Here is a 16663-nt window from a genome sequence, read left to right on the forward strand (position 1 = left end):
GCCTGGCGTTCGGCTTCCTTCAGGGGTGATACGCTTGGGAAAGGAGCCTGCGCTCCGTTTTCCCAAAAGAATGGAGGGGCCCGCCCGTTGCGCGCTACTAATCCTTCCGCAAAGCTTGCATTCAAATACTGTTTTGTAGGAGGCCATCAGAGGCAGACAGTGGAAGAACCCTTTTTCTGGTTATCTTTTCTGGTTGGCTGATGCAGTCCATAAACCCAGACCACATGTATGCTTGCTCGCTGCTATACACCTATGCGTCTTCTCCACCTCACGAGGAATGGTGGCTAGCACCTTCAAGGGATGCGCGCCAGCACGCGCACGCTCCTGGCTAGAGACTTTGGAAGACAGTTTTATATTGAGCTATTGATAGTACTTCGAAAATGCAAATCATATATTTGTCTACTTTCCATCGGCCAAGCTAGTGCAGGAGAAAACTGGTCTGCACCAAGTAGAACGGCCCGACTGGAGCACACAAGCAGGTGCGCGTGCTTCAGTCCGGCCATCCATGCAGCAAACGTTGCGTGTAGCTGCATGACATAGATACCACTCCCGACGAGGGATGCTGCGACAAGCCCTCTTGCCATCGAGGTGCTCGGACAAATACAAGCTCTGATTAGTCTCCATGGGTGACATGACTCCAGGCATGGAGTGACGCGAACCAGTGTAAGCACCTATATCTGACTGGTGCAGATGTCTGAGCTTGCACGTGCTTCAACACAAACGAACTGTTGCACACCTTTCGCGAATGCACGGAGGCACGAGCTTACGGGCACCGGCAAGTGCGTGTGGTCTGGGCTATAGCTCCGCTTCACTCCACAAAGTTGGCATCGTGGAGTATAAATGGCCTCCCTAATCGCATGCTCTTCAATTCTGCAACAATGCAGTAGTTTCACACGCCTGCATTCATGTTTTCTTATTTTATCCAGTGCTGATGCTCGCTCCACTGAGCCCACAAGTGACAAGTCCAGCACTGACGTTATGAGCCTAGCTTCTAGTTCACAAGCAGCCGCATCTGTCTACTCAGTCTACGATGGTAAGACTTGCCTTATGTACCTGTACTACCACACTGTAATGAAATGGAAACATTGTAAAAGAAGCTAGGTGTTGCCACATTCACCGATCTATGTGACACTGGTATGATTCATTCATGGATGCCTCGTCTTGAAGCGTGAGTTCCTTTACCATCCTGTACATCGCATGCTATCATGTTGTGATGTATGTAATTAAGCATGAACATAATTTGTTTCTCTTTCTTGTTCTCATTAGTGACCTTAGAGCAGAGAGCAGGGTGATCTTATAGTGGACTAGTAGTGCCATCTGTGGACCAAAGAATTCTATAGTAGACAGCATTGCTGCCAAGCCTTCATACATGTATGGCATCGTTTAGAGCAGGGGTTCTCAAGCATGTTCGTTCCAGGGAACCCTGATAAGCTCCATGATGCGGCAAGGAACCCCCACCCCCCCCTCATTTAACCGAATTAAAATGTCCTAATTAACCAAATGTCGAATTATCGAGGGTATCAAGAAAACAATAAACAAATGCTTAACTACATCACCACACTTTTATTTACTCAATGAATCAGCAAATTCTGTTTATATTTATTTAGCACAAGACCAGTGCAGAAGCTGAAATTCTCGTCATCTCATGACTGATTTGCGCAGCGGCGAAGGCCTCGCGCGCGTAGATCCCGATTATTTTTTCGCCAGTCAGCTGCTCGCCAACAAATTGTCCGCCCATCGCGATGTAGCCGGGGCTCTTAATCTTCGACAGCTTTAAACTATTGCTTGCCGCAACCGCTGCGCACGAAACCGCGGCCGCTATCGTCGCGATCATGGACGGCGACCTTGCGGTTCAGAAGGCAGGCAGGCGACCAACGCACGCACGAAGTCAAAACGAAACTACCGTTCGCTGCAACAAGTGCGGACGAAACCGCGGCCGCTATCGACGCGATCATGGACGGCGAGCTTGCGGTTCAGAAGGCAGGCGGCCGACGCACGCACCAAGTCAAAACGAAACTACCGTTCGCTGCAAGAAGTGCGGACAAAACCGCGGTCGCTGTCGACGCTACCATGGTTGGTGACTACTCATTTGTGAAGGCACGCAGGCGACGCGCGCACCGAGTGAAAACGAAACTACTGTTTGCCTCAACTGCTGTGGACGAAACTGCAGTGGTTATCGATGCGATCATGGATGGCAACTACGCACTTATGAAGGCACGCGGCATGCCGCCAACGCGGTGTTACGCGCGGCGATAAACGCAAGAATAAAGTCTTAAGGGCGCAATCAGGCACGAAGCGCTCCGGCGTTGCTGTCAATCACGTGCCGCGCAAGCTTGCCACTGAGGACCATGGCGATGCGGACTGCGCCGCTTCGTTTCAGTTGGATGCTAGCGCCGTTCTTGCTCTTCTGCGGCGTGTATTTGCGATGCTCCGCGCATTTTTTTTTATTCCTCCAACGTATACATCAGTGCGCACGCAATCGGCACCTACGCTATCTACAAACGGCAGAAATGTGCATATTGGTAAATTACGGCCTCCGAGATTTAAGTACGAAAGCTTAGGCGTAATGCCCGTTTTCGGAGGTTGGGTGGCTACAAGCGGCTTGCGAATTTATTACTCAGTTCGCGCGTTGCCGTTGCGCGCTGTGAGTGCTTTTGGACACTCGGGTGTGAGTAACGGAGGTTCTGTAGATCGAGCGCACCTCATTTTCGCCGTTTTAGCCACTTGGTTAGCGCGGGACCACGGAAAATTTATCAGTGGCTCGCGGAACCCCGAGCAGGGGCCGGCGGAACCCCAGGGTTCCGCGGAACCCACTTTGAGAACCCGTGGTTTAGAGCATGTGCACATGCACCATGTTGTGTAATGTCATGATTTGGTGTAATTTCATGCTTTGCTCTCATTAAACAGTGAGAGGAGCATTTTGGGAATGTGCATTACATTTTATGCAAAAGTTTGAACTGACAAAGTAAGTGCAAGCAGAGGAACACTGTTTTATGTTTCTTATTTGGCTAAATAGTCTCGCGGGATGATGGCAGGAAATATTAAATGTACAGTGCTTCTTTGGAAAACAAGTGGCAGCCGAGCAAGTTATGTTCTTGCATGTTCAAATGCCTCGAATTTCAGTCTAGCACTCGCAGGATTCGTCAGATTCTAGTATAGCTGAGGCATCGCTGACATGCAGATGTCGTGAAAAGCTTGTATGATCTTTTTACAATGGTAGCTGTTACACATATTTTTTATTTCTAGCAGCATTGCTGCCCTGATAATGATTGTCACCATGCTGTCATGGCAGCAGCAGAAAAACTAAATTTTAGTTATTGGCACCTCAACAGGCTTCAAATTGACAGCCTATTGCTCTCCCATTCGACATTAGGACAAACTGCTTTATCAAGACCTTATCGATGAGCGAACACCAAGAGGAGCAATGTCTTGAGAGGCACCTCTTGCTGTACATGTTGCAGCGCAGAGGACAATGATATACAGTCAAGTTCCGTTAATTTGATCCTGACGTGACTGACCAAACTGGTTGAATTATCCGGCGGGTCGAATTAAACAAAAGGCAGAAAAAACGACGAAACATGTCATTTATTCATTTGGCAGTATTTGCCTTTAAGGTTAGCTTCGCCACAATAGAACCGTGTTATGCAGTGAAGCATATCAAGCAGGGAATTGTGGCACTGTTACGGGACATAACACATGTTTCTTAATTTACACGTGCCTGTATAATTAAGGAACTCGTACTATGTCTTGTGGCTGTGGCCCCTTTGCATTCTTGGTACACTTCACCGCAATAAATTACATATGCTTCACCGCATAACGCAGCTGTATTGCCATACCCGCCGTACTGGCTATGGCATTATGCTACTAAGTCCGAGGGCGTGGGATCGAATCCTTGCCACGGCAGCCGCGTTTCGGTGGGGGTGAAATGCAGAAACGCCCGTGTACCGTGCATTGGGTGCATATTAAAGAACCGCAGGTAGTCCAAATTAACTGCGAGTGCCCTACTATGGCACACCTCATAATCAAATCGTGGTGTTGGCACATAAAATCCCAGAATGTAATTTTAACGGCTGTATTGTGGCGAAGCTGATCAGTCAAGTTCAAATTATCCAGCAAAGGACAATTTTAAGATTGAAATAACGGAACTTTGTTTCCATAGAATTGTATGGGCGCCGACCGGTGTCTTTGGTTGGCATCGAATTAACCGTAGTCGAATTAACGGAAGTCTGCTGTAGTACCAGCACCTAGGACAGTTAAATTAAGCAGACTGAGCTTGAAGTGACAGGCGAATGAGAATAAAAAAGATGAACATGTACTATAAGCATGGTTTTCTCAGAAGTGCAAGGAAAAGAATGGTTGTGTTAGAACTGGTATTCAAATTATCGCTTTCATCGATATAATCGCTTTCACAAGATTTTGCGTTGCTCGCACCAGAAGCGTCGGAATCTGTTGGCAACTGCATTCCTGGCACTGTGCTAAGACAGCTTGTTCTGGCACTACGTGAGGAACGCTGTTCTTGGCTGTAAATGTCAACACGACTGTGCCAGGTCATACGAAAATCCTATGAAAGTGATCGTAAACCCGAAAGTTATTGTTAAAGTATACCGCCCCTGTTCACAATGTGATGACAGAAAGCACTAGGAAGTGTGACATGACAACCTGTAGACTTTAGCCATATGTATTGCACACCACTACATAGTCTCACACTGACACAGCCGACACACACTGACAAGCCCATACCTTGCCGGGCACACAGAGGCAGAGCTGGGTGTAGGCTAGCTACCATTGATTTTTTCGGGATAGCTTTGTGAGGGACGCATTGGTGGCTGTAATGCAGTAGGGGTAATGCATTTCGTAGTTTTGGTGTAATGTAGGTGTAGGGGTAATTCAGTTTGTAGTTCTGGGACCTACTTTAAATCTACGAATAACATAATACATACAGTTAAACCTGGATATAACGAAATTGACAAATTCCCGAAAAACTTCGTTATAAAGAGGATTTCGTTATATGCAGGTTCGGTACGAAAATTCGAAAAAGAAACGCTTACCATATTTACTCGATTCTAACGCGCCCTCGATTGTAACGCGCACCCGTTTTCCATTTTCGTCGAAGCACTCATCCTTGGAATGTCACACCAGGTACTGGATGCATGGACGCATGTCGTTTCGCACAAGCGTGAGGCATTGGAAACGAAGAGTGAGCGTCATGATTGCGTCATAGCGTCGTATAGTGTTACAGTAGAACCCCACTGTTACGTTCCCGGGTGCTGCGTTTTCCCGGCTGTTATGTCGTTTTCGGCCGGTCCCGGCACAGCTCCCATAGAGCCCAATGCATTGGTAACCCCGCTGTTGCATCGCAACTGTGGGACCGTTCCCGCATCATATGTTGCGAACTGCCACCCCGCGCTGGCCCGAGCGGCCATTTTGGCTTTTCATGTTGCTTGGCTTGGTGGCTTGACGATGGCATTGGCCACCCAAAGTGCCGGTAGCGATTACTATGACGTATTTTCGATTTCCGCCAGCAAAAGTATGGCCCTTGAGATTCATATTTACTATCTAAAGATGGTGTCTGACGCGTTGTGGCCCTAAAATTGGTTTTGGCTCCTAGATGTTCCGTATAAAGTCCAAGGGCAATAACGCAGTCGCCGCGTGCTGTAAGCTGTATGTGCGAGTGAAAACGTGCGAGGAGAGCCGACGACCGCGTCTAAATCTCGCGCTCGCAAGAAAGAAAAGCAGGGAGGAAGCGCGCCTTCTTCCGTTGCGCTCTAGGCACCGGTGAGGGAGCGAGGGGGGAGGTATAGCGGGCGGCGTTGTACAGTACTCTGGCATCAACTGCGTAAAACGCGGCAGCGCACAGTTGCGCGGGCCGTATCTTGAAAGTGATCTGCGTTGGGGCAGAGTCTAGGCAGTGTAGGTGCGTCAGCGGCTCGTAGCTTTGTGCGTGCTTTGTGTTCTCGGTGCTCAGTTTGCGTTGAAGCAATAGACAACATCACGAAGGTCACTTCACTCGCTTCTGCAGTGGCGCTTCCACACGCCGCCAGCGTTTGACAGCGCGTGTCCACGCTCGTCGAGTGTGATGTGTCGCAACGTCTTCCAGCGCGTCGGCAACATCAACTGGAAAAGCAGAGTGCCGGCTTTGCGGGCTAGGCCAGCTGCAGCAAGCGGCAGGATCAGGTTTGAATGAAGGCAGGGGGAAAGGTCACGCCTGCGGCGGCAAGATTGCCGGGTCGAGGGATGCAGGCCCGCCTCGCACACGCTCGCACGCACACACAGGTGCGCTCGCTTCGCATTCCGTAGCGGCGGAGAAGGTGCTTCCGGTTGCTGCTCGCGCAAAAATGACAAAATTTGGGGCGAAATCTCTAGGTTGTCGGCAGGGAAAATTCGTTATTTCGTGGGGGTCTCCCGCTGCCACTTTGTTACGTAGAGGTCTCAAATACATGTGCTTCTATGGAGTAACGGTGGGGAATAGAAAAACTTTGTTATATCCAGGAATTCATTATATAGAGGTTCGTTATAAGCAGGTTTAACTGTAGTAATAATAAATTGTCATAAAAACCAGATGACTTGCACCCAAGTAGTGTGGGTTGGAATAAGAGTGTCTTAGTCGTTAGACAATTCCATCAGCATTACTGTGAATATGGCAAATCAGTTCTGTGGAATCCCGCAAAGTGGAGGAATGTCCATAAAAGGGAAAATTGTCATCCACCCGAATGTAGCACAAAACTACAGAGGGTCGAGCGCGACCAGGCCGCTGTATCTTGAAAGCGATTTGCGGCAGGGACAAAGTCCGCCTTGCGCTATGTTTTCGTGGCTTATTTAGTGTTTATGAGAGTGGCAGCCGAAGATCAATTGCTCGCTGCTGCTGCCGCGCTTACTCACTCCAGTGTTCTGACAGCGAGTTTCAGAGGTCATGAAGTGAGATGCGATAATGTTTGCTTCTGCGTACGTGACACCATGCTTGTTAATTTAGTTGGTATGCCTATGTTTGCAAGTTTATATGGCCGATAAAACTACTATCCTTACTTCGTATAGCTCTCCACTAATTTGTTATCACAATCGATGCTTCGCCTTTCGGGTGAAACATTTTTTATCTGCAACATTTTCTACGGAATAACTAGTTCATGTATTACAACTATACAACTTGTGGGCATAAGGCTGTGTCAAATTGGATGTTATTTGTGCACCTTAGTGCTTCCAATATGTGACTTACTATGAGCACAGTGAGTGCACTGTGGCTACTGTTCGTAGAAGCATGCCACTCCACTCTTTCTGCGTTAAATAGGTTCAGGTCTGCAATGCTTCCACATATCGTGACATAAATGTATGAGACCCAATGTTACACCAAATTACATTATGCATGCTCGTGTATTTCTTTCATGTGTCCCGAACGTTATATGCAAGCAGTGGAAGGTGTGTCTAGCCTTCGCAGCGTTGCATGTTATGTATGAAACAGTGTATAGCTTTTGCTGCCACTTGTTTGATGTTTGTGCGAAACAGCTCACAATTATGCTTGTACAGTGCATATAAGAATGTGCAGAGGATTGAGACTACCTGATGAACTGGTTGTCCCACTGCTGTGTGTAGACCAGGCCACTTATATTTACTTCCGAGTGTTGTAATTTGGTGGTAAAAAATCACTCATTGGAAACATTTCTTACTTGTTTTTTTTGTTTTCTACAGCTGCCTATGAAGATGATGCTGAAGATGAATGTAAGTGTTTGTTTTACCTCTTCTTTTATTTTGGTCTCCAGGGCAGGCGTTTAAACAACTCAAGCATACAGAGCATTGTTATTGCATGAGAAATGTAAAAATTGTTTATTACGCTGACTGTGAGGTACAGAAACATTTTGCTAAGGAACTACAGTGTTTGTAGAAAAGTTTACATATGTTGTGGCAGCATAGTGTTTGTCGTACGTAAGCTAAGAAGTAAGCAGCCGAAAGTCATGTCCAAGTCTAAAGTAGTTAAGAAGTCCAAAGTAGTTAAGGAATTTCTCACACGGCTTCCTCCAGTGCCTTTTAGTTGCAGATTGTATAATGTTAGATCGTCATGTCTTAGACGAGAAAGCTGCTGCTTGTCGCTGCCACAGTTCTGTTAGACAATTACGGTCTGTTCATGATGGGCAATCCCCTTTTGAACACACAGTGGGCTCCCTGGAGGGCCAGAAAAGTGTCTTCTCGCACTTGCTGTCCCAAGTGCGCATTGGCATGGACCTCACAAAAGTCACACTGCCAACATTCATCTTGGAGCGGCGGTCACTATTAGAAATGTATGCCGACTTCTTTGCCCATCCAGACATCTTTGTCAGGTAAGAATCTTTACCAGATCGCCTGCCATAGTTCCTAGGCTGGTAGCTTCGCTCTTCATGCTTTTGTTTAATTTGCCAATTCGAAGCTTCATATAACGAACACGGATATGACAAAATATTGGATATAGTGAAGTACAAAATTTGGTGGAGCATGCTTTATTTAAATGGGGTGTTCTGCTATAATGACATCAAAAATGCGGGATTTAACACAATATCGGTTATACAGTGTAGACCGCTTATAACGTAAGTCGCCGGAGTCGCGAATATCTGCACTATAAGCGGTACCGCACTATAACCAAAACGATTTTCAAGCCCTGCACGTATGCAGAACATGTAGACCAAGCATGTAGATTTTGATTACGTTTTCGCCAGTGAGCTGGCGAAAACATAATCGCGATGTAGCCGGTGCTCTTCACGCTCGACAGCTTTGCACCAAGTCAAAATGAAACAACTGTTTGCTGCAACCGATGCGTAAAAAACCGTGAGCGCTATCGATGCGATTATGAATGGCGACTTTGCGGTGCTGAAGGCACGCGCCCGACGCACGCACCGAGTCTGGACGAATTAACTACCATTTGCTGCAACAACTGCAGTCGAAACCGCGGTCGCTATCTATGCGATCATCGATTGCGACTACGCAGTTTTGTAGACACGCGACCGACGTGTGTACCGAGTAAAAACGAAACTACTGTTCGCCGCAACCGCTGTGGAGAAAACCGCGGCCACTACACGCGACGACTACAAAGTTACGAAAGCCCGCGGCCAACGCGGTGTTATGTGCAGCGTAAATGCAAGAATACAGGCTTTAAAGAGACAACTAGGCTCGAAGCGTTCTGGCGTTGCTGTCATCCACGTACGATTTCAACTGATGGCTGTGGCGATGCGGACTCCGCCACTTCGTTTGGGTTGCACGCTAGCGCAGTTCTTGCTCTTTTGTGTTGCACATTTGCGGTGCTCCTCGCTCACCGAGCTCCTGAAGTAGTTCGAATTAACCGATGTGTGGCTAAATAGGTCAGAATTAACGAGAGTTTGATTGCATTGAATAATGCATACGCTGGCGGGGAGCACGCACCTTGTTGAGAAGCGTGCTCGCTGCCGCCCTTGTCGGCGAGATTTTCCCACGGAAGTTGCATTATAACCGGTATTTCGTCTCACGCGGCTGCACTGTAAGCGGTATGCGTATACATGGAGTTCTATGGGAGGGCAAACGGGAGTCGGAAAAGGCCGCATTGTAGCCAGTTCTGCACTGTAAACGGTTACATTATAAGTGGTCTATACTGAACTGAAGGAAACTTTCGTTTGCGCGTGCCTCAAAATATATATTCTGGTAGCAAGAAAGATCCGAGGACACGTAAGCACTTATGAGTTGTGAATGCAAAAGCATTAATGTTTAATTGAACACCGCTGAGCGGTCCTTTGAGTTTTGCGTTGCAAGTAATGTTTTCGAGTTTTGCAACTAAATTGGTGCGGGTTTTTGTTTCTACGTTCGCATTTCACTACGTTGTCAACTACTTTAAGCGCATTTACTTCCAACACACGGGCAGTGCGCATGCACACATTCTGCTATGGCTGAATGCGGTGCCTGATAAGAATTTGGCCCGCACATGCAAGCCTTCACGGAACAAAATGGGCAAAATGGAACACCTGCTGCCACAGTAGCACGTCAGGTGTTGCAGGAGGGGAGAGGGCATCGCCGCGACGTGTCTCTGCCTCATCGCTCATTTTTCTGCATTCTTCCGCTCCCTTACTTAGTATGCAGTGTACTAGTGTGGACAGCCACGTTTCGCTACTGCCGAGGTTGCGGAAGCAGACGATGTAGAGGCTTCAGACTCCATAGCAGTATGTGCTGCCCGAGCCAACAAGCAGCAGAAGCCTGCGATGCCAATCCCGCATGCCACCGACGTCCTGCGCAGCACCTAAGCCCAGTGGGGGTGAGAGAGAGGCACGTCGTGGGATGCCCTTTCCCCTCACGCAACACCTGGCGCGCTGTTGCAATAGTACGTGTTCTGTTTTGCCCACTCTGCGCCGTCAAGGCGCGCTCGTGATGTGGCGTCGCAGCCAATGAGAATTTGTGTCGTTTCGCTGCTACAGGCACCAGCTTTCTCGCTCAGTAGGCCATTTGATGCTTTCACATCAAAATGCAAATACATTTGCCAACCGATTTTTCAGATGCCTGGATTTTTTGTTTCTGCATGATTTTGGCGGCACAGCCACCTATCCCTAGCACTAATGTATAACAGCAATAATCGGATTTTCAGATGCCGCACGGTGTTTCAGGCATGAACCACGCATGCAATGCTGAAAACATGGCAACCATGAAAATGTTGCCACCTTGTCGACTGGCACAAAACTGCAACTTTCGTTGCCAACTCTCGACAAAGGACTTAAGCAATGCAGCCAGCAGAGTGGCTTGTGACGAGCCATCGCAGGAAGCTCGCCGCCATTGTGTTCACACATGTAGACCTTATCGGTGATTGAGTTTCAGATCAGACGCAAGGGCTAGACTGACCGCTGTAGTAGCAGAGTACGGATTCACGTGCAGTATCCTCCGAGTTAAAAAAGCCTACTCGCAGCGTGCTTGTTTTTATGTTCATATGCGTTGACATTATCGGTGATCGCCAATAATGTCAATGAGTGCGAGATCAGATGCATGGGCTATAAACTGACGGCCAAAGTAGCAGAGTACAGATGCACGTGTGGTTCCTTTAGTAGCCAAAAAGTCTTTCGGCGGCGTGCACGTTTTGGCCAGTAACTTGGCTAGGTTGGACCGCAGTCAGCCAGCCGATGTGCCGATCCCACGTGATGACACCAATCGCACGGTTGCGTATTAATGGTGGTGCAGAAAATGTGTATGTAATTTATTGTTTTTCCCGTGCCTCGTATTGGCACAGCAAGATGTCGACAGGTCATCAAAATCTGCAGGAGACCCTTTGCTAGCCCGTCGGTGGCACCTTGCTTGTGTTTCTTTCGCATAGACCTGATTGCAATTTTTTGTTTTTTTCAATATCTGCGAGTGTGATTATAACGAATATCGGATATAGCGAAGGTATTTTCGTGGCTGATGCAACTTCATTATAATGAAGTTTAACTGTGCTATCAGAACGTAAGGAAATGCATTCAGTGGAGCGTGTGGCTTTCGGTACATGCTGCGCTGTCTGACTGTGCCGACTGTAAGCTGGTGCGCATATGCAGTTAAGTTACAGGGTTCTGGGGTTCATGTTCTGCTCATCTTCTCGACCATTGCTCACATATCAATATCGTGCCAGGGCAATGCTGCAAGCCTCTGCATTTCTACAATGATTGTTAGTGGACGTGAGTGCTCGGAGATGTTCCTGTCTTTCGCGCAAGACAGCACGTCAAGCCACCAACAAGCACTTTAGGAAAGCAGAGACTTACAGCACTTCGCTCGCATCATATAAATATTCTGATAAGGTGAGTGATGGTCAAGAAAATAAGAGCAGGATGCTAAGATGGGAAACCCCATAACTTAACTGCGCATGTGCAGCAATTTATCGTGGGCGCAGTTAGACAGCCCTGCGTGTACAGAAAGATATGTTCCAAAAAACACTCAGCTTATCTCTTCAGGTCCTCCAGGAACCCATATGCATTGTGTGAAGTGTACGATTGTTCACAGAGATTGGTTGAATCTGGCAGTCCTTGGCACGTACAACAGAGGTCACACAGAGCCCGGCAAAGCAGATAGCATGTTGGAAGCAGCGCTTACCACAGTTCTCTTCCCTGTGCAGTGCATCTGCAGTACTTCCACCAGCGCAGACATCCAGCAGTATGTGGAGATTTAGTCGGGGTCCTGCATGCGCGCACTTAGTTTGGTTTACCTTGTACATTTCATTAACGGTAAATCAGCATCAAGAAGACAGCACAGCTGTATGGCAGCTGGCCGTGACATTCATAGTTTGAAGTATTGAAGTGTGCAGATGAGATGCATGCACAAAATTGATATATAATGTCTATTGGTGTTTTGTGGCTAAAGCGCCCTTAGGCGTTGATGCACCCACGCTGACGCCTGGTGGCACGTCTCCTCCATCACGACTACCAACGTCGATGACCATGAGCAACCATCGTGCATATGGAAGCTGCACTACGCTGCACACGCTAGCACAACGCGAAAGACGAAGCACGTAACTGACACACTAATACAACGCGCAAGACAAAGCACGTAACTGAATCGTCACCGAGTCAAATCAGCGCGTACAGCGCGTCGTAATTGCAGCCTCCGCGATCAACTTCAGAAACATTTTCAGAACTAATTGCGGAGGCCACGCTCCGCTGTGCTGAGTACGGTAAACGCCACCTTGGTGGCGTTGGTAGTGCTTCTTGATGCCAGCGTCCCTTCGAATGCTGGCATCGAGGTGTCGTAGTGCTGAGACCACCGAAGCGTTCACTGTCGGTGCGCGTTAGTGTCATAATGCAGTACTTCTCTTTTCTGCTCGTAGGCGGCGGCACCGCCCCGAGCAAGAGCGCGGGTACACGGAGGAGTGTTAGATATATAAGGCGCGTCTGTGTAGCTCTCTGCAAATGCGTTTGTGGCGCAATGGGTTAAACGCTCGGCGATCTATCGTCGCGGACCGAGAGGTCGTGGGTTCGATTTCCAAATTTTCAATGTTTGTGGAACTTTTTCTTCTGGTTTCTTTCTTTGTATTATGTTCTATGACGTATTTCCGTGACGGAAATACGTCAGTGAAGTCTTGGTGAAAATACTTTAGGTACCATTTTATGCAGCAGACTGCTGACAAGTAACCAGAGTACCCCTCGAAATTGTACCTGTGGCTTGTGTAGTACAGCTTACACCACTTATAATGTAACCGTTCATAGTGCAGAACTGACTACGATGCAGCCTTTTCTGACCCCCATTTACCCTCCCATAGAACTCCATGTATACGCTTACAATGCAGCCACGCGAGATGAAACACCGGTTATAATGCAGCTTCCGCTGGAAAATCTTGCCGACAAGCGCGGTAGCAAGCACGCTTCTCAATGAGGTGCACCCGCCGATGGGAGAGGAGAGCAACGAGGGCAACGCAGAGGAGGAGCATGAGATGCGGAGCGAACAAACGAAAAAAAAATGGCGGCAGTGAGATGTGGGCACGCAGTGGTTGCCCAGGCGATGGAGAAGCCTTTTGCTCGGCTGCTTATCAGCGATGCGCTTTGCACTGAACGCGGCTTCAATTTCTGTGCACCCATCGCGATGCGTGTCGTGAAGTGCAGATAGCGCACGTGCGAGACTGTCAGTTTAAGCAGGGTTCCACAAATTTAGTTTGGATCTATTAGGCTTTATGTGCACTTGTGAGCTTCTGCCGTTCGTACCAGTGTGCACACACACAAACTTGGTAACCATTCATAGTAGCTGCCGCGGCTGATCGCCCTAGAAACCAGACTCCGCTTTGTAGGCATTGCTGTCAGTTCAGCCCGTGCGCGTGATCGCATCCGTAGTCTCTATGTAATCATCTACGGGTACAAACATATGAAGGGCAAGCTTCCCGCAAAGGCATGTTGCCCGACACCTCCGCCGGCTAGGCCTAACCAGCACACCTCGTCGGCGACCAAAGTTGTGGTTTGGTGCCAAGTCAACGAAATGTGTTGCAATGGTTGTACGGCACATAAAAAGCGGAGAAACCACCTTGATAACGAAAGTGAGGGCAAGGGCAACACTCGAGTAGCAGCAACTTGGTCCCACAGTCGCCATGTTTTCGACACCATGCATGTGCCGATCAGTCGGAGAAATCGAATGAGGCACTGCACTGTGCCTGAAATTTCGGTCGCTGTTGTGTGTGTGTGTTTTTTAATTATTATTACTTTGCTTCATGCGAAGCACTTGGACATTAACCTTTCAACGTTCATAAATATAAGCTGATACAAAACTCCCGGTCGCACGCTTCGATTCTCAGATACGCGTGGCTGCTTTGCATGTTGCATGCTTCAACGTTCATAAATATAAGCTGATACAAAACTCCCGGTCGCACGCTTCGATTCTCAGATACGCGTGGCTGCTTTGCATGTTTGCATGTTTTGCATATGTGCAGGCCTTGAAAATCATTGTTTTGGTTATAGTGCGGTACTGCTTATAGTGCAGATATTTACGACTCTAGTGACTTACATAAGCGGTCTACATAGTACTTTGATCTTCAGTGAATGTTTGTGCTGCTGATGGGCCGCACAACTCGTTTTTCTTTTACCCTAAGCTGCTGTTCATAGATTTCGAGGCTGCTATGCAGCACCAAACTATGGAAGCCACACCAAGGTAAATTAGGTTAAGGTGGCTTGCTGTTTACTGTAGACGTGCCAGTTTTTGTCAAGGTGGCTTTTTCATCCTTGGAATGTTAGCTTTATATCATTAATATGAAGACATTGTGAAGCTAGAAGGAGAATTTCAAGACATATAGGGAGTCTTCCTATCTAAAAACCAGCTAGCGAGCCTGAGGCACCGTAACCTCGTTCCATCCACCCTTCTCCCATTGCAGTTAACTGAGAGATTCAACTAACATTTCCCTGTTAAAAACTGTCGTAGTATGTCCACAGCCATTTGTGGTCTGCATTTCTGTCTTAATAGCTGCGAAATAGTCCTTTTATCGAGTCTGACAGAACGGCTGGGTGTGTCCACAGCATAGTGGACCGTGATGACCCCAAGGAGCGGATGGTCGAGGTGGTGCGATGGTACCTGTCTGCCTTTCATGCCGGCCGCAAGAGCTCCGTCGCCAAGAAGCCATACAACCCAATCCTAGGGGAGGTCTTTCGCTGCTACTGGAGGATGGGGGACAAACCTGGGGTTTGTGCCCATTTACTTTGCCTCTGTGTTGAATTCTGTGCAGTAGAATTGCAAAAAGTATAATTGGTAAATGTGAATTGCCACTGAAGTGAAACAACATTCTTAGAGTTGGTTGGTTTTGTTTCCCAATGATGTGAATCCAAATCTTATTATTTCTAACCGGCTTAGATTGATTCATTTAACAGCACCTTTCGTGTTCGTGTTACAACACTTTCATGTCATAAATGAATGCACAGAAGTTCTTGTTAAACTGAACAAATGTTCCTCATTCACTGAGCTTCTGTTTCGAGAGATCTTGGTGCAGTTAAAGTTGAAAGCTGTGGGTTCTTAGTGTCTCACAGGAGACCAACTACCACGGGTTCGAGCTGAGCGAGCCACAGGGCCGCGTCAGCTGTCGCCTCCAGCACCGCTGCGCGCGAGCTCAGGCCGCAAAGAGCTACCGAGCGACGCACGCAAAAACACAGTAATGCCCTGAGATAACGGAAATCGTTTATTGACTCCCTCTGCACCAGCACTGCACAAACGCCCGCGCGGCGGGGAACCAAAGGGGTCCCGCACCAGGGCGAAAATACAGAAACAGGCGCCTATAGCACATCGCTGCGAGAGCACAGGCTCAAGCTGGGACATGCCGCTAGGAAAAGTCGCAGCGGCTATGCTACCTGCTCTGGCGATAACCAATGGGTCAACTCGCGAGAGCTCGGGCAATATCCTTCGGCTTGGGCTTTCGGCAAGTGCGTCTCGGCGTGGTATGACCTCGCGCGAGCACTAGGCACTGCTCGTCGGCTTAGCGTCAGGAAAGGATCAGCACAAAGTACGTGTTCTCCCCGCATGGGCAAAGGCACCGTGCACGAGCTGAAATCCTAGTCACAAAGGTGTCGGCGGACGAGAGGAAAGCATGTACGTACCGTGCGCTGATCTCAGAGATAAGAAAGCCATGCTCAGTAACTAGCAGCCGACGCAGCCGCGTAGTGACGTCAGCGCCCCGCCCTCACCGAATACCACCGCATGTGGAGCGCCACCACTGGAACCGGTTGGGAGCGGACAGGTATGGTGAGGGGGGGGGGGGGGCGGCAGAACAGGTGAAGCCCGCGCAATGGCACCGGCGCCTTCCTCAATCCCCACAAAGCTGAATTCTCATTCTTTCTTTCTCTTAAAGACGCGTGAGGTTCTGAAGGACAACAAATGCAAGAGAAAAGAAAGTTGTAGATTCCTGCACCCTGCTTGTTTTTTTTTTTTTTCTTTCCCCTACATGATGGCTTTTCTCTTTTTTTTTTTTCATCTGCACATGTTCTGCTGAGAGAGAGGGAGGCAACTTTATTCGTGGGCTCCTCAGGAAGGCCAGATGGCCGCTTAGTGGTAGTGAACATACATGACTGAGTTGGTGCATTTTCGTTCTGAGTAGGGGCTGGGACTCATAATGTGACCATAAGAAGATTTTGTATTTTGAAAATGTCATTCAACATTGTGCTGTTAAAGCAGACCACACATTAAGCAATGTGACACAAGTACACTGCTTTGATTGCACTTAGTCCCTGCACAAATTAGGTACTCATTTGATCGGTGTACTTTTTTT

At 48.2% G+C, this 16663-nt stretch overlaps 1 protein-coding gene across 3 annotated transcripts in view; it reads left to right on the top strand.

The window, feature by feature from the left end:
- The window catches only part of LOC119442086 (oxysterol-binding protein-related protein 9), a 53691-nt gene that overhangs the window by 13072 nt on the left and 23956 nt on the right, over positions 1-16663 (top strand). For all 3 annotated transcript variants that reach the window (XM_049661883.1, XM_049661884.1, XM_037706814.2), the window contains 4 exons: positions 927-1033; positions 7681-7710; positions 8144-8306; positions 14928-15090. In XM_049661883.1, the coding sequence (XP_049517840.1) occupies positions 927-1033; positions 7681-7710; positions 8144-8306; positions 14928-15090 (463 nt within the window). The remainder of the gene's footprint in view (positions 1-926; positions 1034-7680; positions 7711-8143; positions 8307-14927; positions 15091-16663) is intronic.

The sequence above is a fragment of the Dermacentor silvarum genome, chromosome 2 (assembly GCF_013339745.2).
Source record: "Dermacentor silvarum isolate Dsil-2018 chromosome 2, BIME_Dsil_1.4, whole genome shotgun sequence".
Classification (NCBI taxonomy): Eukaryota; Metazoa; Arthropoda; class Arachnida; order Ixodida; family Ixodidae; genus Dermacentor; species Dermacentor silvarum.